The sequence below is a fragment of the Plodia interpunctella genome, chromosome 12, assembly GCF_027563975.2.
Source record: "Plodia interpunctella isolate USDA-ARS_2022_Savannah chromosome 12, ilPloInte3.2, whole genome shotgun sequence".
NCBI classification, from domain to species: domain Eukaryota; kingdom Metazoa; phylum Arthropoda; class Insecta; order Lepidoptera; family Pyralidae; genus Plodia; species Plodia interpunctella.
The window spans coordinates 2,620,514-2,647,136 of record NC_071305.1 but is presented as its reverse complement, the minus strand read 5'-3'; the positions used below and the strand labels follow the sequence as shown (position 1 = coordinate 2,647,136).

Here is a 26,623-nt window from a genome sequence, read left to right as displayed (position 1 = left end):
TAGGTTGTGTAGTAATCATTCACCACGCACCTTAATTAGCGTGTAATCGTTGTTAAGTCGTCGAGAAATAGTCTCAATGCGTCTCACAGTTCAATGCAATCAGTCACGTCATCTAGCCCGCGCAAAATGCACGGTTTGCCGCGAAAACTCATCCTGCGCGAATTAAAAAAAATAAAGTGGCATAGGAAGTTCTCAACCCCAGCCGTGCTACAAAAGGACGAGTTCATTTTGAAGTCAACATTGTCCGATGTTATTATACCGAAAATAAGTTTCACTGAACGATTGTGGAAGGATAAATCGAAGTTTGCAAATCTGGTCGCATTGGTGAGTTTTCGATTTTTTTTTTCCAATTAATATCATAATTATTTACCTATACAAATATCGTGATGTTACCTAAATATTTTTTGGGGCTGTTTAAAAAAATAGTTAAAAAATCTCTTTTATAGTTTTTATGTTTTGGATCCGACAAATTAGCACTAATTTTAAGGCCTTACCTGGGGTATTATTTAATCTGTGGCCTTACATACCTATTTATAAGGAAATTCCTACAGAAGCAAAGCCATTAGTAACTTGATAAAAAATATATAGGTATACTTACTTATACAATTTTCATCTCAATCTAGGTTATCGCTTCGAAACATTTTTTATGATTATACGAGCCTTGAAAAAACCTTGTGTGTTGTTAACAAAATTATGAGCTTCTTTACAAAACATGTTAATTGAGGGTCTTTTCTGTTGTTATTGTCTAGTAATGATGATTGCTTATCTGATTGTTCGTGTATTGTTTGCATACGACTAGATATTAATGCTCTTATAAAGTTTACGTACCTACATGACAAAAAGAGTCTTTCTGATCGAAAAAATCGTGGAATAATCCGGAATTGATGGTCTTCAACTGTTTTAGATAGTTAGGTACTTTAACCTTTAACCTTACCGTACCTTTTCAGTTTATTTTTGTTGGAGAAATCGATCTTATTTTTTTAATATTCTTGTTCATATTTCTTTGTGTAAATGTTAATAAACAACTGTTTGTTTACATTCGTTCTCGTACAAAATTATAGCTATGAAACTATAATTTTCTCTATTCTATCTAATTTAGAAGATTGCAATATTACCTACTCACTCGCATCATGGAAGCCATAAAAATGACTTCAATTTTACTAACCTCGGCCAATAAACAACTCGAGGAATCTAAGTCAAGGGTTACGGCTTTAAAATAGAAATCAAAGTATAATTTACTCTAAATCGTATACTAGCTACGCTTCTAGGCTTTTGCGAAGGTAGAACTATACTTACTTTATGCCTAATCGTATAATATATTTATCCAAATTGAACACATTGATCATGAAGTTTCAACGTGCATGTCACTGTCAACTCAAAACCTATAGGAAAGAACTACTTATAAGCCACAACGTGTTGCGTCGTCGCAACGGAGCACGACTGATCAAGGGGCATGCATGGCTCTAAAACATCTAAATTAATGTTTACTTATTAAGCTATTTGTGTAATAGACATTGACCTTTAATGTATCTGATATAGAGTACAATATCTCTTCTTCATAGTCGTATTCCTCATGACTGAGGGTCGTGGACATTACATGGAATGAAACACACGTAATAACTTTCTTGGCATTATTAATAGAGTGGTTTGCCATTGCCTTCTCCATTTCACACACAAGTTAATAATCAACATGTGTACAGGTTTTCTCACAATGTTTTTCCTTCACCGGAAGCAAGTGGTGGTCTGTGAAAACTACATGAGTCAGATTGGTATACAAACTCATATGGCACGAGTAGGATTCAAACCTGGGACCTTTCGATCCACAGGTGGGGGTCTCAACCATTACACCACCACCTACTTCTATATAGTAAAATAGGTAATTCCCTGGGTCAAAATGTCAAAACTATTATACTCAATTCAAATATTGGTTGTTCAACGGTCCCTTTAATTATTCTAAAAATAATTATCGTCGATTTGCTTCGAATTCAAATTAATCTAAAGCATAAAAAATCCTACTACACGTAGGCTGAAGACAATGCATAATATCTGTATTATGTAAATAAATTTTGTCGGAAATCTAAATAAATATCAATGTTTTAGGAAGTTTTTAAGAGGTCAACATGACCTTATTATTGTACCAACTTGTATCTATAGACTGGGCCGTGTTCCGAATTAATAAAATAAGAAAAAAAAAATTATGCAATGCTAAATAATATATCATTAAAGTATCTAGATACTCTTTAAAGTATCTCTAGATACTTAAAAAAATACAGACAATGTTATAAATTGCGGGCTGCGGTGAAGTTTGTTGCGCCGCTTCTTCACCTGCACTTTGGAAGCATACTTAACTCATTATTGTCAATTTCTCAGGTAATAACTCTAAGTGGGTTCTAAGCAACGTATCGCAATGAAACCAATACCAGATTTCAAGTTAGACCAACTTCTATAGGTACATCTGTAAAAACTGCATCAAATTCCATATAGAAGTTTTTTGACGTCAATAAGACATGTGATGTATCATTTTAAGTTGTATTTGAAATTTGAATTTGATCACTTTCAGGAAAGCGTGGAAACCAAGAAGTCTTACACCTATGATAAACTTCAAAATTACGCGGCAAACTTCGCCACCTTTCTAGTCAAGTATGGGCTGAAGCCTGGAGACGTGGTGGGCTTGATGTTGCCCAACTGCCCAGAATTCCCTGTGGTAGCCCTTGGGACTTTGCAGGCCGGCTGCGTTTTAGCGACTATCAACCCTATTTACAAGGAGTGTAAGTCGACTTTTGTTATTTAAAACGGTTTATTACTGTTTATGTATATTGCTGCATATTACATCTCTGTCGAATCGAACATCGAACACACATTTATTATTATAAAGAGGTAATCGCTTGTATATTTGAGGTGGGTAATCACCGAAACTACCAAACAGATTTCAAAAATTATGGTGAACGGAGAACCATTAGAATGGTGCATTATCCAAGTTTGCTATAGGTTATATTTTATCTCAAAATTGCCACGGGAGCGATGCCACGGGCAACATCTAGTATATTATATATCAAATTGTATCAAGGTTTCTTAGAATCCTGAAACGAACAGTCGAAAGTAAAAACAAAAATGCATGTGGTTTACTGTTGTAAGCTGCGTTGTGGTTCTGCCTTAGAATTCTTCTTACAATACCGTTTCTCATCGAAGATATCCAATCTTCGGTGAGACCATCATGGCTATCCAATCTTTTAAAACCGCTGTCTTAGAGTTATACCACTATTTAATTATATTCCGTGAATTTAATAATACCAGACGATTTAGCGATAATATCTATGGGGACAGCTTGTAGAAATAGTTTTGTCTGATCCGAGTTGGCTGATAAGCATATGAATATTGCTTTTTACTCTGTTAAACAGTTCTACATATATTTATTAGTTTGGTTATATTGGCGCTAAGAGTATTTGGCTTGATATTATTTGGTTTTGATAGTGTTTTTCGCAAAAAAAACTAGTACTTTTTATGCTCCAATATGAAACTCTGGACATAGGACAACACTCACAGTCCGAGATAAATCCCGGATTTTCATGTAATCTGGCAACCCTAGAGTGGAGAGAAGATGTCAGAACATTCGCGTTCAGATTAGAGGGCTCATATCTTGCTGATGCATGCATGCATGTTCAGTTTGGTGTAGTCCTCAAAGCCTTTGTTTTTCCAGTGGAAATATTTATCGGGTATTTGCACTCATTATTATCAGCATTTTTATTTTGACATCAACACATTGGTAGGTATCATCAACACATTACAACACATATCAATTCATATATGCTAAGTCATACTTCGCATGGACTTTATTAATTTTATTTTTTCCGATTAAAACTATTGAAATAATATAGTATGTTCTAGAATGCTTATCTATAGGTATTGATAGTGATTTTGGACTGGACCAATTAATTTATTTTTTCACTAAATGCGGCCCGCGATTTTCTTCTCGTAGGTAGATAGTAGTTTGTGCCAATTCTTCACCTGCGCTTCGGAAGTTGGCAGTAGATATAGCTTAGCTAAGTATTTTTTTTTATCTCAAAATATTGTTTCACATTTAGTTCTAAACAGAATTTTACATTTTGGTAGGTACTAATAACAATTGATTTGCCTCGGCCAATTTCGATTATAGCATGATGATAAACAATTTATAATGCATAGGTATTTATCTGTTTTACCACCCACAAATAATAAGTACCTGATAAGGATAACAAAAGACATCGGTAAACAACTTTTAGTCATGATAGCTCGATGATACGCGAATAATAAAACAATTCAACTATTCTTATTGTCTTATCGGCATTGTTTATAAAACTTAAGTTGAAATAAATTATAATTAAGCAAACCGATATATTTTTGCGGGTTGCGCGTAACATAATGGCGGATTTATGATAGTGCGCGCGCACTATGATAATGTAGTTTGCATTATAAGTATAATATATATATATGAAATATGGGCTGATAAATAAGTGAAGATAATATGTATAAATGAAGTGCAGTCTAGGTGCACTGATAGTAATCAATATCCAAAGTCCAACGTAGATTACGTTTGTGGTATTGACAGTCGATCTATTGGATCGACTTTCAATACCACAAACGTAGATTACCATATCTTTAATATAAGTCGGTGATAAATATGCTTTTGATAAAAATGAGGTGATAAATTTTGTAATACTTTAATATCGCATTGAAAGATAAAGTTAAGTACTTAGCTGTTAGGTAATTTCTTTGGGGAGAATAAATAGAAATATTGAAATTAATAACTACTTTTCTTCTTATTGGTCCAATCGAGGTATATTTTCCCGGGCAAAAGCTAAACCGTTTATATTAATCTCTGTTGGTGTCAGATTTGACTCAAGACGTCCAAAGTCATCTGACGCGAATGCATGAATGCAAAAAACAACAACTTAGTTTTTAGTGCTTTTATTTACTTCAAAGAAAAACCAGTAGGCAATATATGCCGAATCCACCAATTTCGGCGAGCTGGTATAATGTGAAACCGGCACATGAAATTTACGATACATGATTCTATTGGTATACAAATTAATGTAGTACACGAGTATGATTCGAACCTTTGTCTCCCCTTCATCGCTCCAAAGCATCTCCTTGTGTAAAATATCCTACGTATACTTTTTCAGTCGAAGTATCTCATCATGCAAAAATAGCAGAGCCGAAACTTGTTGTAACATCACCAGAGTGCTACGATTCAGTAGTGAAAGGTTTGAAAACAGCAAGAAACGACTCAAAAATTATAATAGTAGAACAACCAAATACTAAAACGCCAAATGGCACTATAAAATATTCTGAAATCGCTGAAAATGGTAAAGCAGATTATACACTATTGGATAAAATTGAGAGGAAAGAAGATGACCTGGCGATAATTCCGTTCTCAAGTGGGACTACTGGCTTACCCAAAGGTGTGGAAATAACCTATAAGAATATCCTGGCAGCTGTGGATATAATGGAGAGAAAAGAAAATTGTTTCCCTGAATTAGCTTGTAGTAAGTACAAACTTTATATTTTCACGAAATTATCCTGCAATTATTGTATCAGGCACTGGTAGTTATTTTAATTATACTTACCAATTTAGTTTTATTTTTTAATTATTTTCAATTTAATTAGAATTTATACTTCTACAGTTCTGGACATGTTTTCTAAGTTAGATTTAATTTCATGATGTAAATATCAATACCTTTTCTTCAAAAACCATTGAAAAAATTTTAAATGGATGTCGTTCAAATATTTGGATTTTATCATTGAGTGTTGTTAACCCCCGGCGACAGAATGTGGCAGTTATAAGTTTAACGTGTCTGTATCTGTCTGAACTAGATCAAAATCGATCTAGTTCTAGAAGGAGAATTTAATGTGTGTGAGTGCGATTCTTAGCTCTGGTTGTAAAATGTGTGTTCAGCTGTTTGGAAACTGTTACCTAGTTCTTTTCTAGCAAATGCAACATGTAAGCAACTTCCATAGGCCAATTTGTTACCTCGTAGTCAGGGGGACGAAAACTTTATAGGTAAATAATATATACTATTTGTGTATTTTTTCAGGTAGTTTCCAAGACATAGTACCATGCATTCTGCCGTTCTACCACATATACGGAATGATAGTTACACTCTTCGGCCATCTTTCTAAAGGCTGTAAATTGACCACTTTGTCTTCATTTTCTGCGAACTTGTACTTGAATCATTTGAAGACTCAAGATGTCACGCTATTGTATGTTGTGCCTCCTGTCGGTGAGTTATCTATCCTTCTTTCTCTCATCTGAGTGTCTTTATGGTTGCTTTCATCGCCATAAACCGAAATGTCAGCTTCAGGTTAACTCATAAACATTTTCCTTACTATTTGCCATAATTTTGGGTCGGCGCGATATATCTTTTCTCTCCACAAGTTTATGTTTGCTGTCATTCTCATACGTCCACTCATAACTCCTTCATCCTCCCTCATAAAGTACAACCATCTTTTCCTTAGTCTCTCTCTTCTTCTCTGTCTAGCAACCTTCATTTTCAGCATTATTGTTAACATACATCCTCATAAACTTTCGCATTTATAATATTAGTAAGATTAATCAAAAGTTTTAACAATTTATACATAGATCGTAAACAACCTGGTTCAGTTAGAACTGTGTTGCACTGTATTGGCAGTCACTGTTTAATTACCATTTTCATTACAGTTTACAAATTGTTGTCTAATAATTATAATATTTATTCTATTGTATAATTATATTTTGTCCAATTCTGGTTTTGGTAACACAAGACTGATAATTTCAGCAATATTATTGGGGAAACATCCAGACGTAACTTCGGAACATTTCCGCAAAGTCAAGCGAGTGATATGCGGCGCGGCGCCTCTAGCCGCTTCGGATGCCGAAGCTATTTTAGAAAAAAGTAATGTATGTACATTTAAAGTTAATAAATTTTATTTATTTGACTCGTAGCCACGCCCCCGTCAATATTTCCACGGGAGCAGAAATTTTTTCGAGCATACTAGTTCTTAATTTGAAAAAATTACTGTTGTAACGTCACATTATCAAGTTAGAAAATTGTATGTTTTAATTATTATTACTACCTAACCTACCGAGCTCCTGGTAAGTACTAAGTAACTATAACGTAGTTAGAAAACTAATTATGTATGCGTAATTTCAAGAAAATTGGTTTACTAGTAACTAATCTTCAATGCGAAAGCCTGAAGAGGTAACAAACAAACTCAATTTCACATTTATAATAATAATGATTGGGGTCACGAGATTATGAGTAGTCAGGATTCTTATTGGGCACGACTTTTGGAAAACCATATAGCTAATTTTAGTTTTTTTTTTTTTGGAAATAATTTACATACAAAAGTGAAGTACAAAAATTGAATTGTTTTATAAAACATCTAATAAATATTCGTCCCGCATTTATATTACTTTGGCCACTGACGAAAGAATATGATATGTGAAAATTATTTAAGCTTAGAACACATTGTAATTTTAATACTTAACATAAACGGTGCGATTAGAATGGATGAAAAAAATAAATGACAATCTACCTATCTTTTTATTTGCAGAACAATCTAGAATTCTCACAAGGCTACGGAACCACAGAGACGACCTCATTAGCCACGGTATGTTTCATAGGAGCCAAGATTGTGGACTACGACTGTAGCGGCGCGCCCATGGCTGGGGTCAAGATCAAATTTGTCGATCCTATCAGTGGGGACAATTTGCCCATAGGACAGGTAAACTTCTTAAATAGACTTGTTGTACATGCCACACATAATTTTTAACTTCATTTTGATAATATTAATGAGATGAAAAGTTCTGGAATCGAGCGGGAATTGAACCCACGCCCCAGTCTATCTGCACATATAAGAGCACGAACCCGCTCGATTCCAGATTTTTTTCATTTCATTATTATTTTCAAAACTTCTATTGTACCTACGTACATCTTTCTTATTATCTTGTTCAAAATCGTATCTTGTATTTTGGTGCATTAAAGTGTTTTCACTTACATAAACATCGAAGCATTATCAATATTGTCACTTTATTGTATGATCACTTCATATAATTATAAATAAATGTATTAGGACAAATCACGCAGATTGAACTAGCCCCAAAGTAAGTTCGAGACTTGTGTTATGGGATACTAACTCAACGATACTATATTTTATAACATATACATATATGGATAAACATCCAAGACCCGGGCCAATCAGAAAAAGATCATTTTAGATTCTTGCTAGACAGCCACTGCTGTCTCTGTATGATTTGATCTTTAAAACTACTCAACAGATTTGCGTGTTTTTAAATATTTGTGTGATTGCTGAGGAAGGTTTCTGTGTATAATTTACTATAGTTTCATCCGAGCGAAGTCGGGACTGCTTGCTAGTTTGTTAAAATTAGACTGTATAATATAGACTAGTGTTGCTCGAATTTAGCTCGAATTTGTAGTCCTAATCTAGCTACTAGGCTAGCTCTAATGTATGCTTTTTTGAACCTGTTTGACTGACATGTTTTGAAGTGGTATGTTTCTTCATCATTTTATCTGTATTTTATAAAATCCGACGACTGATAGTCATTATCAGAGATTGCCGCGTACTCGTTGCCTTTAGTACACTAATACTACTAGATCTAGATATCACATGCGACCTTAAAAGATTTCGTAAACATGTTTTTGAGGTTAAGGATAAGGCCGTAGACCATACATTTAACCATAACCTTGAGCACTGATGTTTGCGCTAGTTTACCAAATTTCCGCGTTTGATGACCTAGACCCATAGATCAACGAAATAGAAAAAAATATGTCCTGAGACAGTTTAAAGTATGTCATTTAACAAATGCAAAAGCTAGTGGTGAGCATCTTTGCATGTATGGAATTATGGATACTGATAAAGTATATTGTAATTAAGGCCTTGTCCGTACTGATCACGGAGTATCCTGTATACATACAGTATGCATACTGATACAGTAAACTGTACCGACAGAGCAAACAGTCGTGAGATTTGAATGTCAGGTTTAGCTTATATACTTACAGGGTTACTGGTATCTAACGCATAATCTTCCAAAGGCACATAAGGTACATAGAGATCAACATCTTTTGTTCTACAACTTTTGTCTAAACGTAATAAATACAAATATTTTCCTTTTTAGTTTTCATGTCGTTTCTATAAAACGTTACCTCCATGTTCGATTCGGCTACATAACGCTACTGCTGTACTGTCTCGTGTTGCTTGGCTATTACATAGAGTTAGATGTCATCGAAAAATTCATTCATTCATTTATTCATTACAAAAAATTTCGGTACAGGTAAGTAGCAGGGTCTCACCATTTAAGTTAATAAAACCTGTATCTGGTGAGTCCCGCTCTTCTATAACAAATGGCAAAACTTTCATAACAAATATAATATACATTTGATATAAGAGTATATAATATTTATTTTTTTTTTATTTATTTATTCATTCATATTTATTAACTAAAACGTTTATTCATTATTTAGTTATATAATATTATTTTATTCTACAAGAAGTAAAATAAAATCAATTTTTAATTACATACATTATATTGAAAACAAAATTCAAGAAGACTATAGATTTTAGGTTACCGGAGTTAGGAGTGCTTCAGTTTCCTCGTAAGAAAGTTTCTGTAACCAAGATATTAATATTTGTTTACATATATGGTAGGATTGAGAGTTTATATAAGTATGATAACAATCTAGGGTTTTGATTAAATGCAAATGCAGATTTTGTAGGTTGACTATGAACTATGTTCATTCTTCTTTTGTTTTTTAAGATATTTATTTTTAGATGAAAAATAGATTATTTTTTTTATATATGAAAACAATACTACTAATCGTTAAAAGTCGTAGAATAAAAGTTGCTTGTTTTGATGTACCCAAGTAGACTTTAAGAGGTTTTGCGTTTGATATCATCCTGTACAATCAACGATTTAGCGGCCTTATTTGTGGAATTATGTAATTTTATTTATAACTTTCTAACATTAACAAGTGTTAGCCTATGAGAAAGATATATGGACTAATATTATAAAGGTGGTTATTATTTACTTTCAGTCTGGTGAAATATGCGTTGGAGGCCCAATAATAATGAAAGGCTATCATAAAAATGAGGAAGCAACTAAAGAATGTATTACAGAAGACGGTTTCTTCAAAACTGGTGACCTTGGATACTACAACGACACGCCTGGACATGGTCTCAAGATTACTGATAGAATCAAAGAATTAATTAAGGTATGGTCAGAAATTAAAATTTTATTCCTAATGGGCTGGTAAAAATTGGGTATTTTATTGAGGGGATTTTTGTTATGGCGGATAAATTTCCACATTATCTTAAACATATATTATTATGTTTAAAATAAACCTTATTTTAAACATATCTATCTGTTATGTTTAAAATAGGGCGGAAAATTATCTGCGACAGAATTCGTTATTTTCAAGTAGATATATCGAATTTTAAGTAACATCACTTTTAAGTTAGGTTAGTAAGATTAAAATTTCTTACATCGTGCGAAAACAATTTAGCCAATCATAGCGCCAATCATAGCGCGCCAACCCTGTTAGTTATTGGATAATATCTAAACAAAAGTATTTAGAGTGAGAGAGTGAGAGAGATTTGCTTTAAATCTTTAGTAGTAACAATAAGGTCTTTGATGTTTCTATTTAGTTTGATCCTGCGTTATGTCACCGGATATTGCCGAGGCGACTTATGAAAATTATAGTACTGTATGGGTACGTGTTGATTAGTTATTTTTCTAAGATGAATATATACGTACATTGTTAACATATTTTTTACTTGTATCTCGTGTATTTCTGTTAACACGAAAACAGTATTGAAATGCAGGTTAAAGGTTAAATATTACATTACAGGTCAAAGGTCTTCAAGTAGCTCCAGCTGAATTGGAAAGTATCCTTCGTTCTCATCCGAAGGTAGCCGAAGCGGCAGTCATAGGTGTTCCTCACGAGTTCTATGGAGAAACTCCGAAAGCTTTCGTCATTCTGAAGAAAGATGCCAAAATACCTTCGGAGGAACTGCAGCAGTTTGTTGCGAATAAAGTGGCCTCGTTTAAGAAGATCGAAGAGGTTGTGTTTGTGAATGAAATACCCAAAACTGCGTCGGGAAAGATTTTGAGGAGGGACTTGAAGAAAATGTATGCGTAGTTTAGGAAAAAGTAGTTTTGATTTTCAAGTAACTTCACAAATTCTTTTCGCTAACCGTTCTGTTTAAAGCACTAGTCAATTTTTCTAGCTATGAAGCAGGCAAACGGGCATGCGGCCCACCTGGTGGTAAGTGGTTACCGCAACTAGTATAGATGTAAGTATTTTTTCAAGAGGAAGTTTTAGGTGTGACTTATTATGGTTTTATACGAACGAAGCCGGGATGGGCCGTTAGTATACGGTAAGAAGATCGGAAAATTAGTACATGATTACGGTATGGAGGAAGTAAAATCATCAGGCTGGGATAGTTACAACAAAATGGGACCACGAGATAAGAATCGCAAAAAAGAATGTGGTTGAAATGGTAATATTTAGTTTTTCAGTGTTCGTGGAGTGATACACCGTCAACTTTGACGTTAACTTTAACGTGAAAAATGCAACACACGTCAGCGGCACGCCGGTTTAAGTCAACGTGAAATTTGACGGTGCAATTCACCCTTATTGTCATATTTTCACTTTTATCATTCACGAAGTAGACAGAGCACGATTAATATTAAATAGATAGGAAATTTTGATAGGTTTTATAAGATTTTTTAAATTTGAATTTGTATTATAAAATGGACGGAATGTTGTGATTAATATTTTTAACTACACACCAAGAACTAAAATTATTATAAATATATATTTTTTTTATTTATCAGAAATGCTTTTTATTTTAAAACAATAAATGTACAAAACGGAACGTCTGTCATCCGACTCGAAGGACCAGATTAAGAAATATTCTTAGCAAACATTTCACAAGCAATAATGAATCAAACTGAGAAAGAAAGTAGATATATAGAAAGTGTCATTAGTACATAGAAGAAAGTAAAAGATTTTTATTATTTTAAGACCATAATTTTTTCGCGGGTGACCAAAATTATCGAAAGTTTAGACGGTTTGAGTCTTATAAAAACTTAGCTATTTAAATATGCTTAGGCGTGCTGAATTATCAATACGTGATGGATACCATGTAGCTACCATATAGCTAATTTAAAACTTGTGACTCACAAGTTATAGTTAATTCTTTTTTTTTGTTTTAAAATATTTACTAATGTACGTAATAATCATAATACTTCAGTATTATTATTTTTACCATTTCACGCTTATTCTAATTTATTATTTGTAGACAGTAGCAAATATAGTGGCCCTGTAATGATACAATTTTAGCTATAAAATGTTTTTCCGACAAAATTATATTCGTGTAGTAAGAGGCGAAAAGTGATCATTAAATAAAAACCGGTTTACAAGTAATACTACCTATTCCTTAATGGATATAAAAAAACGACAATATTTCAATAAACACAAGAGCGAGAGAGAAATATAAAGGGCCCAATAAAGTTGACCAATTGCAGCTAAGTTCACTGTTGTTGACTTGTGGCACCTAGCTAATTTAACACGAAAACGAAACATTACGTAACCACCGGTTTTGATTGCGGTATCTACCTATGTTGTATGTGGACATATGTGGTCGTCCAAATCAAAAGGGACCTTATGACGCCCGGCACTTACGCCATTATTGCCGTTGTTTTGTATTCGAACAACGGCAATAAAGACCTAAGTGCCAGTCGCCTTAAGGTCTCTTTTGATTTGTACGGCCACATAATATGCTGGTTTAAGGCATATGCTACACCGAAGAGAAATCTATTACTCTATAGTAGGTTATAAGTGTGGTATCATTTTAAATTTAAAGACGGTCAGTGCCTTCGAAAGATTAATACAATTTTTAACGGACTTTTCTTTCGTTTTCGGGAGCCGATCCTGGGTGCATCGTAGGTTATGCTTATCATAATAATGGATTGTCATGGTAACTGAAGCGACTACGTGGAAAATTTCAGCTGGCGGTGAAATGTAACTTGCAAGATTTTATTACAAAACATCGGGAAAGGTGAAACTAAATAAAAGCTTGTAAAATATTAATTTGGTTGTAAAATACCTATCAGTAGTCTGAACTCATTGCCCTGAATGGGACTCGTGCTTATGGCTGCGTTGAGCATAAAATTGCAGAATGTTCTGATAAGATTAAATATGTGTATCTGAATACAATCCGATATTCTTATCTTATTGGTTGCCAAGCCTCATGAATGATGGAAATTTACAAGCAATTAACTTTTGAAAAATGCGCATGAGATTGGTACAGCGGCAGATATCCAAAATTTTGTAAAGTTAATTGCTGTTTTGCAGTCTGGGTCCCATAATCACAATAATTACTTACTTAGGTAGGCACACAAAATCTTCACTACCTATATGTATAATTGTCAGTTTTTTGTAGGTAAGTAGTGGAAGTATTTACCTCCATAAATATTACAGGGATAAATAAATTAATGAAAAATAAATTCCATTCAACTTGTTTTTGCGTGAATGAGCATCAAAAATCAGACTTTCCCCTCTAGATTAGGAGCAGTTGGTACCTAGTTTGATTGTTATTCAATAAGTACATACTTATAGCATTAATACTTACATACCTGACTCGCAGAATTTAGAATTATTAATCTAAGACCTGTCTTTAGTAAATTATCATCATTAATATAATGTAAATTACATAAAAAAGAGTCATTTTAAGTAGGGCTTTGTTTATTTACTTCAAGAAAATTAATGTTCAGTCAATGATATAAAATACCGGTTCTTTGTTACGTCGCGCATATTTGTGTCCACTGTATTTACTCTGTCCGCCAGTGTACTGGCAATAGCCAGCGACGCATCACGTTCCATATTCGAATTAATTCCGTTCTCGAACTAAAAGTGTCTTTCAAGGTTCATTGAAAGTGAATACTTTTCGTTGTTATCAAGTGTACGGAGCATTATTCAGGTATTATTCTTTGTTTATAAGATTTTTAAAGAATTAAGTTGCTTTATTACATTAAAATTATTCAAACACAATGTTGTGGCCGGGAGGATAGTAGGCTTAATAGTGTGTTTGTTTTGGTACTTACGAGTGTAACTAATATAGTTGTTAAAGAGTTGTTTTGAGTCTATTGGCATTTAATTTTTAAATTCGACGTAAATAAGTTGTTCTGGGCGTTCTTGTTGTTGTTTGTTGTTAGGTACACACATTCGTTTTATAATTAACATAGTTCAAGTTTTAAGGTGATAATGTGCGTATTACTTAAGTAGGTAGGTACTTACTATGTCAAAAGTTGTTATTGATGGTTTTGTACAACCTTGTAACATATAACTAACTTATTATTTACATATGTACCTATTATGTATGTCGTATGATTAATACCTAATTAATCGACTAGTAGAACTCGACGCGCGATGATCGCATAGGTAGGTAGTACCAAAGGCCATTTACTGTGGTAAGTACTTACTCAATATTTTTTTTTCATTCTACTGAAATTTTCAGTAATAAAATAGCGCATTTTGGATATACTTTTATGTATAATTAAATTTTTTATTTATTGTTTCATTTAAAGGCATCCTTTATGAAGAGGCACGCCAAATATTACAAACAATCTAGTTATGTGTAATAAAACTTACCTAATATATGTATTGTAGGTAACTACTTCTATAAGAAATGGCCATTTCTTTTCGCCCTGGCAAAAGTCAAACATTGCTGGTTGTGAGAATAGAAATAATAAAATTTTATTTTTATTTATTCTGTAACACAAGATTTAGGTACAAGAAAAAAAAAACAAACTAAAAAATTAAACAAGCATTTGTGTGGCCCACTGTACAAAATGACTGCTTACCATGATCTCTTTTAACGCGATCCACATTGCGACCTAAACTGAACTGCATCGCAAATTCATACCATCAAATTAATTTTTTATATGAATGCGATTCATTTTAGATTCCTAAATTGAACTGAGTTGCATTGGAATCGTTCTGTAAAAGTTGATGGTAAGCCTGCAGCTCAGCTAAACGCGACCCACTGGGAGTAACAGCTGATTTTTAACTGGCACTGTAACAATGCACAAACGATAGTCCAGAATTTCATATTGTTGTATATGAATGGGATAGACTAATATTAGGCTGACATAACACACTTTGTTTTTAAGAAGGATGCTTATCAGATGTTCATTTTCTTATCACAATAAGATTGGGCTTCGCTATGGGCCTTTTATCTGACATGATTTCGATTATTATTAACTGACGGGTTAGTTGGTAAGCACCTACATATATGTTGTTTGCAAGGCCGCTGTAATCTCGGAAGAAAGAGTTTGACGTAGGTATATGTGTATTAAAATGGATAGGACAGGATCTTGTTTGGAATTGAATTTGCTTTCGTGGTAGTCTGCACCTAGTGGGAGGCCATACCCAAATAGAACCCAAAGTTAGTAGTTTGTAGTTTCTTTGGGTGCCAACACGAAGAGGACTTCACAGCAGACAATTCTACACAGCTCATATATAGTAATTTGCATCAACCACCTACTGCTGTTGGAAAACATCCTGAGGAAACCTGCACACTGGTTGATTATTAATTTGTGTGTGAAACGGAGAAGGCAATGGCAAACTACTCCATTAAAACTGCCAAGAAATCTGTTGCTGTGTGTGCATCATTCTACGTAATGACCACAATCCTCAGCCATGAGGAAATACGACTATGAAGAATATACGTAAGGAATACAGAAAACAACACAAAATATTCTGCTTGTTATACATTTTGACACAAAAGTAAATGTTTAAAATAAATATTTGAAATCGACTCCGAATCCGTTTACATAACGTTTCCTTTAGAGTAAAACATGTTTTTTAAGAATAATACATGTTTTTATGATAAGTGATGATAAAAGACTTGAGATATAACCAGAGATAAGAATATCTAAGTAGGTGTACATAGTAAAGGCAAGTATGTCTAGCCGAAATGATAAAGACTAAACCTACGTGTAAGCAAATTAGATTCAATATTTGTTCTTAATTCAATTGGATGTTTTTAATTGTTTTTTTTAATAAATAACGAGTGGAAACAATCGCATTTGTTTAAGAACTGCGTTTAGTAAGTACTTGAATTTACGTTAATAATTTAGCAAATTTGTTATACGATACAACAAAATACCGTTCAAGGTTGAATAACAGTGAAAAAAATCAAGTTTGTACTTTGCCATTACATGTAAATAATATTATCATATGTTTACACTCATGTGTATTTTTAGCCGGCTGATCATATCTTCACAGCTGACTCGACTATCAGTGCAATTGTACTGCCAACAACCTGTATTTTATGTTCCAAATTCGCTCCTGTAACGACTACACAGAGAACTGTGCTGAACTTGATATTCAGCAGACTGTACATATTATTGTCTTGTTGCATATTTATCTTTATAAGGAAATTGATGTTCCTTTGTCTTTTTTATGTTTCCTTATTTTATTCTTGAAGTGTGATGAAACTTTTAATTGTAATCTGTGTGTTCATAAGATTTGCTCTAGGTACACAAGGTAGTTCAAATATTAATGAATGCAAGATGACATACAGTCTTATTCGTAAGTAAAATAGATAACGTAGGTCTGTCACTATCGCACTTTACAAAATTTGGCATTGACAGAACGAGACAAAGTATGCTTTATCTTTTCTATCAATAACAGTAGGTATCTCTCTCTTTAATCTGAACGTTTTCTTGGTCGCTTCTTTAGCCGTTGAGCGTCGATTTTCTTATAATATTTTTATATTAAACTGCTGATAGGAACAACAGTTTTCCAAAAGAGGGTCGATATCAAGCTGGTTGTAAAATCACAGGCGAATGATTAAAATCAATAGACGAATTTTTACGAGGACCTTCGAAGCGGCCTACGGCCGCGAATATAACTGGAAACAAGAGAAGATGAGAGAAAGAGAGAGAGATTGCTCTGTACGTCAGATGTCGTTTTAAACTTCTCATGGTCACTGATATAAATTTTCTCTTCTTTCCAGATAGCAAAACATGTCTTCCAAAAGTTTGTTCAAAGTAAAAAGAACTTTAGAAACACTATGTCAGAGTTCAAAATACGCCTCAGCGAGTGTTAGAAGAAACAGTGGCTGGACCAGCGACAGGATCGTCAAGTCACCGTTCAAAAACGTGGACCTACCAAATATAACATTGAACGAATATATCTTCCAGAATCTTGATAAATGGCCGGAGAGAACTGCGGCTGTAAGTACCTTTACAAGTTTATGTCTTTAGGCGACTTAAGTTAAGTCTGACACCAGTGTTAAGAAAGGAAAGAAGAAATATGCATCTTAAAAGACTGGTGTGTGGTCCCGTCTTAGAATAGAACCAGTCTATTGTAGGAAGCGAATATGTGTCTTATAGTCTTTGGCAGCTGATAGGCCACAATATCATTCCCAAACAAGTATGACGCCAGATAGGATTTGGGTCAAAAATCACAGCCACATTTTTGAAATTCAGTGATTTTTTTGTGAGTACACTTTTCTAGCTGTTTTCGTCCAACTGGCATGTACCTATTATTCTATATACAATCTAACGATTAAAAGAGGTAAGCATTTGTGTGTTGGTAAGTTTGAGGCGGGTAATCTCCGAAACTGCCAAACCAATTTCAAAAATTATTTCACCATTAAAAAGTTTAATTATCCAAAATTGCTACAGGCTATATTTTATCTCAAAATTCCTACGGAAACGAATCTCCGGGCAACATCTAGTCAAATACAATTTTGTGAATTCCAGGTATGTGCTGTAACCGGCAGAGGTTACACTTACGAGCAAACCTTCAAGCTGTCAAACGCCTTCGCCGCAAACCTCCGGAACAAGTTTAAAATTGAAGACGGCGACGTGGTATCCGTGATGTTGCCGAATATTCCAGATTTCCCGCTCGTTGCGTTGGGAATCCTGGAGGCCGGCGGCGTGGTGTCCACGATAAACCCTATCTACACTGCTCGTAAGTATTCAACCGACTTTCAAAATGGGAGTGTTATATTTGTACACACAGTAATTATATATATATGTTATTATTCCTCACGGTTTTCTTGTTTTTTCTGCAGCATTTAAGCAGTAAGTAGAACATGCCTTTTTTTTTGAGTGTCACGGAAGTTGTAAAATTTTTATTTTTATTTTTATTAATATACATTTTTAACTACACGTAAAGAAGTGGTGGTGGTGTAATGGTTAAGACGCCCGCCTGTGGATTAAAAAGGTCCCAGGAGAAAAGGAAAGGTCCCAGGTTCGAATCCTACTCGTGCCACATGAGTTTGTATACAAATCTGACTCTTATATAGTAGTTTTCATCGACCACCACTTGCTTCCGGTGAAGGAAAACATCGTGAGGAAACCTGCACACTGGTTGATTATTATTAACTTGTGTGTGAAATGGAGAAGGCAATGGCAAACCACACCATGAATAATGCCAAGAAAGTTGTTGTGTGTGTTTCATTCTACGTAATGACCACGATCATCAGCCATGAGGAATACGACTATGAAGAAGAATAACACGAACATATAACATAAACACAACAACTGAGTTGCTTTGGACTTCGGATACGTGGTAAAAAGAGAAGAGGAATAAAATATTGAAAAAAAAAAGTTAATTAACCGTTTTTGATGCTTATAATGAACTATAAGTATTTTTTGAAAGAAAGCGGATTTTAATGATTATATTTTTTGTCATTGCAATACCAAATGGAATGATCCAGATTGGTTAATAAACAACCAGTGTTGCCCGCCAAAAGGGCACAGAGCGTCATCATTTAATTTCTACTCATCATAGACAGTATGATCACGTGGTTCCCGCTAAATTTATTCCATTACGACACGAGCAGCTCGTATAGAACAGTTGAGTAACACCTTTAATGATTTTGTTGGTTATCACATCGCATTAGGAAACTAGAACGACGGTAAACGTTTGTAGTGAAAATTATGTATCTATATACGACCCGTCCCGCCTTGACTCGCGTAAAAACATAACGAATTATACATTTAAACCTTCCTCAGGAATCACACTATCTATTGTTGAAACCCGCATGAAAATCCGTGTGGTTGGTTTTGAGTTTATCGCGAACAGACATATAGGCGCGGCAGAGGATTTTGTTTAACATTAGTTATATTATTGTTACTGAATTGTATGGTATATGTATGAAATAAATAAGTGTATGCATTTACTATATGCATGATAACTTTTATAATGTAGGTGGTTGTAATGTTATCGTTCACGCCAACTTACCATGTGGATTAACATGCATCGACCTTTGAGACTATTAACTGATTAAGTGTAATTGACGCTAGATAGTCTGTTGTGTAACTTAATAAAACTGTAAGTGGGCTGTCTGTCTTTTCATATAAATTTCCTATTTTTAACTACAAATACGAGGGTCTTTATAGAAGGCTAAAACAATGTTTTTTTTAGAATTTTTGTCGCAAAAACCACTGTATAAAATTTGATGCGAGTTTCACAGATATATAGGGGATGGTCTAATGTAAAATCTGGTATAAGTTTCATCGCGATACTTCGCATAGAACCCGAGATATGGACAATAATAATTTATTAGCGGACGTATGAAATTGACGCGGGCAATGCCTCGGGCAAAAGCTAGTATTAAAATGTGGAGATGGAGAATGGTATCTACTTATCGATACACTCGTTTTATGGTTTACCTTTTTTGATTCCAGATGAAGTCCAAAGGCAGCTGTTACTGTCCAACGCTAAAATTGTAGTCACCCTACCTGAAATAGTACCAGTCATCAAAAGTGCATTCAATATTGCCAAAATAGACCTTCCTGTCATCGTAATAAGAACTAACGGAGACGAACTACCAGATGGGACTATTATTTTTAACGAATTAACCGAAGACCCGCGTGTGGACACGTCATGTCTGAAAGCAGTTAGAAGGAGTACGAATGATATTTGCTTTCTCCCTTACTCTAGTGGTACAACAGGACTACCGAAGGGGGTAGAATTATCGCACAAGAATATTATAGCTAATTGTGAACAAATTAATGAACCGCTCATAAGATGCCATAATGATACTACAGGTAATTTTACGCAATTCTATGTACTAATATTATAAATGCGAAAGTTTGTGAGGATGTATGTGTATATGTTTGTTACTCTTTCACGGAAAATCTACTGGACGGATTGTTATGAAATTTGGTGTGCGGGTAGAATATAGATAGATAGATAGAAGGATAAACTCTTTATTGCACCATTTACAAAGGAGTACAGTTACAACAAGATATTCAAACATAATGAGTGCAAAGGCGGACTTATCGCTAATGCAATTTCATCCAGCCAACCTTTGGATGGAAAGAGACACAAGTAAACTAAGAGGGTGCAGTAAACTTAACAGTATTAAATAATTAGACAAAAAAATAAAATATAACTCGGAATAACATTGAACATTAACCCGGATTAAGATAGGGTACTTTTTATCCCGAAATTCCCACGGGAGTGAAGCCCCGGGGCGCAGCTAGTATATAATAAGTATATGCTAATTTGTGTATTCAGCACAGATGATTCTCTTACCGAAACTCGCTATGATTTACAATAAGTATTACGGTATAATACATGAAGTCTTTTACCGACGATTGTGCGAAGTGGAGACAGAAAAATAGGACCCTGGGCTCCGACGCTCAATGATTGAGGAAGAAACCGGGAAAATACTCATATGAGAGACAGAGGTCTAGACGCGCTAACTCGTCAATATAACTGTTAATTAGCAAATTTATTTTTGTAATATAGTATTTTTTTATCACAATGGGACAAATTCGAGAAAACAATATGCCATTAAATAGGACAGCTATCATCATTCCAGACTCTCATCAGGACGCAGTAATGGGGATTTTACCATTCTTCCACATCTATGGGGCGTCAGTGATCATGTTCCACAAAATGTCCGCCGGCGCCAAGCTGGTCACCCTGGCGAAGTTCCAGCCTGACGTCTTCTTGCAGTCACTGCAGAAGTCCAGGACGAATATATTGTTCCTAGCTCCACCAATACGTAAGCGATTTTATGCTTTTCTAAAATTAATTCGACATTGTCTATCTAGTGTGCCTACGGAAATGATTTGGAAAGAATATTCCTAAGGATACAACCAGTTATGCATATGAGTACCAGTTAGCTATAATAAATCTTCTCGTCATTTCCAGTGTTGCTGATGTCATCTCACCCAGCAGCCTCGAAGGCAGTGTACCAATACCTGGACGTAGTGATCAGCGGAGCGGCGCCTTGCGCAGCGTCAGACGTCAGGCGATTGTGTGAAAAAGTCCAGGTAATCTTCGTGTTTATATCTCTAATGTTGCTGATGTCATGGGCTCCGACGCTTAACGGTTGAGTAAGAAACCGGAAACATGCTGAGAGAGAGAAAATTGCTCATGTCTTCTCACGCAGCTGCCTTGAAGGGAGTATACCAATACTCATCTCTCATCTCATCACTTCACTCACACATCACTCATCTACAACCAGAGATGGGTTTCGGCCAAATGTTTTCCAACTCTCAAAAGGTCGTTTCTGAGTGTCAATGTGTCATTACACGAAGTTTTGGCCACACATTGCAACTAGACAATATAATTGTCATTTGAAAATCGTTTTCGCCTGACATATTTCAAGAGCAATTTATACTATTATTATAAAGAGGTAAGCGTTTGTGAGTTTTGTATGTTTGAGGCGGGTTTTCTCAGAAACTACCGAACCGATTTCAAAAATTCTTTCACCATTAAAAAAGTTCATTATCCAAGATTGCTACAGGCTATAATTTATCTCAAAATTCCCAAGGGAGTGAAGCCCCGGGCAACATCTAGTGTTTGATAAATAACTTTTGGGTACGTATTTTTTAAGTACTTTTAGATAATACCTATATCAAGATGATCTCTGCTGGACACAAGCTGATTTCAAATGATATTTGTGGAAGTCTTTTATGCCAACTCCACACTATAGCCGAAATCAGACACATGCCGACGCGAATGTTAAATGAATTCCATTGGAAAAGAATTAAATAGAATATTTTTTACAAAAATTAAATTTTTGACTCAAACTTTTATTGTGGTCATACCAGTCCACACTGTCGCCGAACTCAGACACACGCCGACGTGAGTACGTGAACATTGCGTAGTTAGTATGAGTGCTTTTATTTATCGCAATGAAAACGCACTGTATAACGGATCCGCCAAAGTTTGACAACTGCGTTCGACGACAGTTTGGAGCCGGCATAAATAAAGCCTAAAGCCATTCTGTTATACTTAATTGTAAATTTAATATGTTTTTCTATCTATTTTCAGCGTAAATTAGACTACAGGCAAGGGTACGGCCTGACAGAGACTTCGCCCGTGGTCTGTTTCCCAAAGAACGGGTCAGACGAGTTCGCTGCCGTGGGTCATCCCGTGCCCAGCACGGAGCTCAAGATTGTGGACAATGATCTGAAGAGCTTAGGGCCCAATGAGGTATGTAGGTATAGTAGCTAACTTATATTTCCGTTCGTGCAGGATATATATAATTACTAGCTTTTTTACCCACGTAAATTTCTCACGGGAATAGTTATTTTTTCTTGGATGGATGGTACCCTATGACAGGTCCTTCTCTATACTTCAAACTACATGTATGCAACATTTCAATAGGAGTTGAGTATATACAAAGCGTGAAGGGGTAACAAACAAACTTATACATTCGCATTTATAATAAATAATAAATAAATATATTAGGACAAATCACACAGATTAAGCTAGCCCCAAAGTAAGTTCGAGACTTGTGTTATGGGATACTAACTCAACGATACTATATTTTATAACATATACATATATAGATAAACGTCCAAGACCCGGGCCAATCAGAAAAAGATCATTTTCCATCATGACCCGACCGGGGATCGAACCTGGGACCTCTCGGTTCAGAGGCAAGCACTTTACCACTGCCCCACCGAGGTCGTCAATAATATTATTAAGAATTAGGATTACAAGCATTTATTTAACTTGAAATGAATGTACAAATATGTCTGTAACTATGTTTGTTCGTAATATATGGAATTGCACCATTTTGAAGCAGACATTTTTAACAGATTCTGCTGAAATTTTGTATGTACACGTTTTATTTGGATGACATTGAATATTGTAAACATGTAGTAGGCATGTTATTTGTAAACAGGGGGCTACCATGAAACACAAAACAGTAGTAGCACGTCATTGCGTCCACATGTTCTCACTTTTTTACACGATCCGTACACCATATGGGAAAAAGAGATGCGTACGTTAGTATTTATATGTTTCGTGGTAGCCCTTCAGTATATTATAGCTAGCTAAATACAATATGATTTGTAATAAATCCAATATGAATTCAATCGAATTGAATATACACCTTAATCTGTGCGTCTGTAAAAAAAGAAGTTTAATTGTTACTACTGCTATAGCAGTCATGCGTCCGCGCAATTGTTAACCTGATTATGCTGGTGAACTAACGATTCCAGACAGGTGAACTCCTGATCAAAGGGCCGCAGGTGATGCGCGGATACAAGGACAACCCTCAAGCGAACATCGAGAGTTTCACCGCAGACGGGTGGTTCAGGAGCGGAGACCTGGCGACTATAGATGACAGGGGAGTAGTCACTATTGCGGACAGGCTGAAGGAGCTCATCAAGGTAGGAATTAGAGGTGAAAACGATCATATTACATCCAGGGAATATTTTTCTGCGAATATGATGTACTTGTCTGTTACATTCTGCTGCTGGCATAAAACTTAATATAATTGGCAATAAAACGACATATTTAAACAAATATAAGCAGAGTATATTTCAGCAACATCTATTTTCCTCTTCTTATTGACAATATAAATAAATAAATATATTAGGACAAATCACACAGATTGAGCTAGCCCCAAAGTAAGTTCGAGACTTGAGTGTTCTTTGCGTGTTATGGGATGCTAACTCAACGACACTATATTTTGTAACAAATACATATATAGATAAACATCCAAGACCCGGGCCAATCAGAAAAAGATCATTTTCCATCGAACCCGGGATCTCTCGGTTAGAGGCAAGCACTTTACCACTGCGCCACCGAGGTCGTCAAACAGTCGTGCAGGATTACAAACAAAGTTTATATAGTAGTAAAGTACAAAATAAAACCTACAACAGAATATTTATATATTAAACGACAGGTATTAAACGAGCACATACCTTTTTTATTTCCCAGTCGTTTAATACCTGTCGATTGTATACAACGCGAAGGAGTTTCTGGGAATACTCCTGAAAACTCAAATTAGAGATACGGTTATGTCCTCCTAATAGGGTTATTTCTCAAAGCGAGAAGAAAAGTTCATCAATATAGGCCAACATTTGACAGTATTTATGTCACAGAATGGTTCTACACCTCGATATCTGATAAGATAATGAGTTATCCTTACATATTATAAAACAATATCCTCTGCCGCATCTGACTGTCTGTTCGCGATAAACTCACAATCTACTACACGGATTTTCATGCGGTTTTCATCAATAGATAGTGTGATTCCTGAGGAAGGTTTAGGTATATAATTTATTATGTTTTACCCGAGCGAAGTCGGGACGGGCGGCTAGTGATTGTATAAAGATATTTACATGCATATAAGTAGGCATAACGCACCGGTGACCATATCGGGTTGCCAGTGTCAATGGGCTGCGTGTTTGCTTACCATCAGGTGTACTGCATGCGTTCGCCCACTATACTACACTGTACTATAAAAAAAACATGCAAACTGACCCCTGAAAAGATAACTCGTTTTCTAAAATGTCGTGTAATGCAACCACTGTGATTGCAAGTTGGTCGAAACGCCAGCTACAATAATGTCTAACGAACGAACCGGTGCTAATACGCCGGTCTAATAATTGCTTAGCTATTGTGCTCGATTCTGCGCAATCGACGGGTGAAAAGTGTTCTTTCTAAGACCCCTTATTAATAGTGCAATTGAATGTACTAAAGTTTAAAAAATACTAGTCCTAATATAATTATTATTTATTAATGATTTCAGGTAAAAGGCTTCCAAGTACCACCGGCCGAGTTAGAAGGGGTCCTACGGGACCACCCTGCGGTCAACGACGCAGCGGTAATAGGAGTGCCGCACCCACACAACGGCGAAGCACCCAAAGCTTTCGTGGTCCTAAAACCGGGGCAGAAAGCTGATACTCAGAATATATGTGCCTTCGTCAATGAGAGAGTCGCACCGTATAAAAATATTAAGGACGTGGTCTTTCTTGATAGTATACCGAAGAGCTCGGCTGGCAAGATTTTGAGGAAAGACTTGAAGGCGCAATATTGTTCTTAAGACTGAAATTATGACAGACAAATATTAAGACCAAAGGTGATGACGAATTACGGAAAATATACATATACTAGTGTTACGAATCGATAACCCCCTCTTGATTTGGTACCTAGTAGAACAAGCAAAATGTATAATTTATTAAAATGTTTTTTTTTTTTGCTTTCGCAAATAGATTATTGGTAGCTATAGTAAAAGTAACGTTAGCTCAGAGTGAGGAGGAACATACGGAAAACGTGGCTACTAAAACATTTATAGTATACTGTGACTACATTGTGTAATGGAAAACTATAAAGCGCACTACACACCAAAGCCGCCGACACGCCGACACTACCCGACCGCGGCCTATGTCGAAAGAAAACCATATGTCGACAAAAAGTTGACGACATATGTCGACGGGTCGGCGGCTTTGGTGTGTAGTACGCTACTTTGCAATAAATTCCTTTATCTAGTGTAGAAATAATTTGGAAAGAGGATTTTTTAGTTTTCGCTGATAAACAAAACAAATTGGTAATTAAATGTGATGGTGGCGCTAGTGTGCAGTTATGTATCGCCTTAATGACGTTAAAATTTACTTAAAACAGGGTGAGTTGCACCAGTCAAATTTGAACTTGACTTTCACCTGCGCACCGCTGCACCACACATTTCGACTAATTAGCGTATTTTTCGTTTTTCTGCATAGGTTAAAGTTAACGTCAAAGTTGACTGGTGCAACTGTTAGGGTTTCAAACAATACGAATGGCGTTTCAAAGCTTAAGGCCACAATTAAACTATTTTTTTATTATTTACTAGTTATTTTTAAGAAAAAAAAACATTTTATTTCTAAGTGCATACTAGTAGGTACAGGTAAATACTACTGGGATAAAATAGGAAGTTTGCAATTGAAAAATAATAATAATTGCAATGAATTTTTTAAGTAGGTACTCGGTATATATACTGTTAATAATCTAAGAATATTATTTTGTATATTTTTACTGTTTATATACGTAAATATCGCTCAATCTTTGTGAAACCAAAATATTTCAAAAATTGTAATAAATTGATGTTGTAAATAAAATCTTTTTTGATTATATTATAATTTCGATAAATCTATTTTTGTTATGACTGTGAATATATTTTCTAAAATAAACTTGCGTATTATTATTATATGTTTAAAAAAAGAGGATTTTCATGGGGATTTCAAAGGATTCAACAAGAAATGGCAAGAGAACACCAAAAACAGGAATGTGTATGGGTTTCATTTTGTGGAAAATATAAAATTGTGGAAACA

The 26,623-nt window shown here is 35.0% G+C and overlaps 2 protein-coding genes across 4 annotated transcripts; both read left to right on the top strand.

The window, feature by feature from the left end:
- Window positions 1-16: 16 nt before the first annotated feature.
- On the top strand, window positions 17-14,015 carry LOC128674407 (uncharacterized). The gene is made up of 8 exons (XM_053752906.2): window positions 17-324; window positions 2,561-2,768; window positions 5,160-5,522; window positions 6,072-6,257; window positions 6,792-6,913; window positions 7,570-7,740; window positions 10,068-10,244; window positions 10,881-14,015. The coding sequence occupies exons 1-8, from the start codon at window positions 94-96 to the stop codon at window positions 11,169-11,171; spliced, it is 1,749 nt and encodes a 582-aa protein (XP_053608881.1). The 5' UTR covers window positions 17-93; the 3' UTR covers window positions 11,172-14,015.
- pdgy (pudgy) lies at window positions 13,870-26,482 on the top strand. 3 transcript variants are annotated; one of them, XM_053752907.2, is made up of 9 exons: window positions 13,870-14,016; window positions 17,059-17,278; window positions 17,810-18,020; window positions 19,745-20,107; window positions 20,872-21,072; window positions 21,222-21,343; window positions 22,350-22,511; window positions 23,528-23,698; window positions 25,066-26,482. In XM_053752907.2, the coding sequence occupies exons 2-9, from the start codon at window positions 17,069-17,071 to the stop codon at window positions 25,357-25,359; spliced, it is 1,734 nt and encodes a 577-aa protein (XP_053608882.1). In that variant the 5' UTR covers window positions 13,870-14,016; window positions 17,059-17,068; the 3' UTR covers window positions 25,360-26,482. The 3 variants fall into 3 exon arrangements, with proteins under 3 accessions (XP_053608882.1, XP_053608884.1, XP_053608883.1); XM_053752909.2 differs by having other exon boundaries at window positions 13,871-14,016; window positions 20,887-21,072; XM_053752908.1 differs by lacking the exon at window positions 13,870-14,016 and adding an exon at window positions 14,365-14,506.
- Window positions 26,483-26,623: the final 141 nt, after the last annotated feature.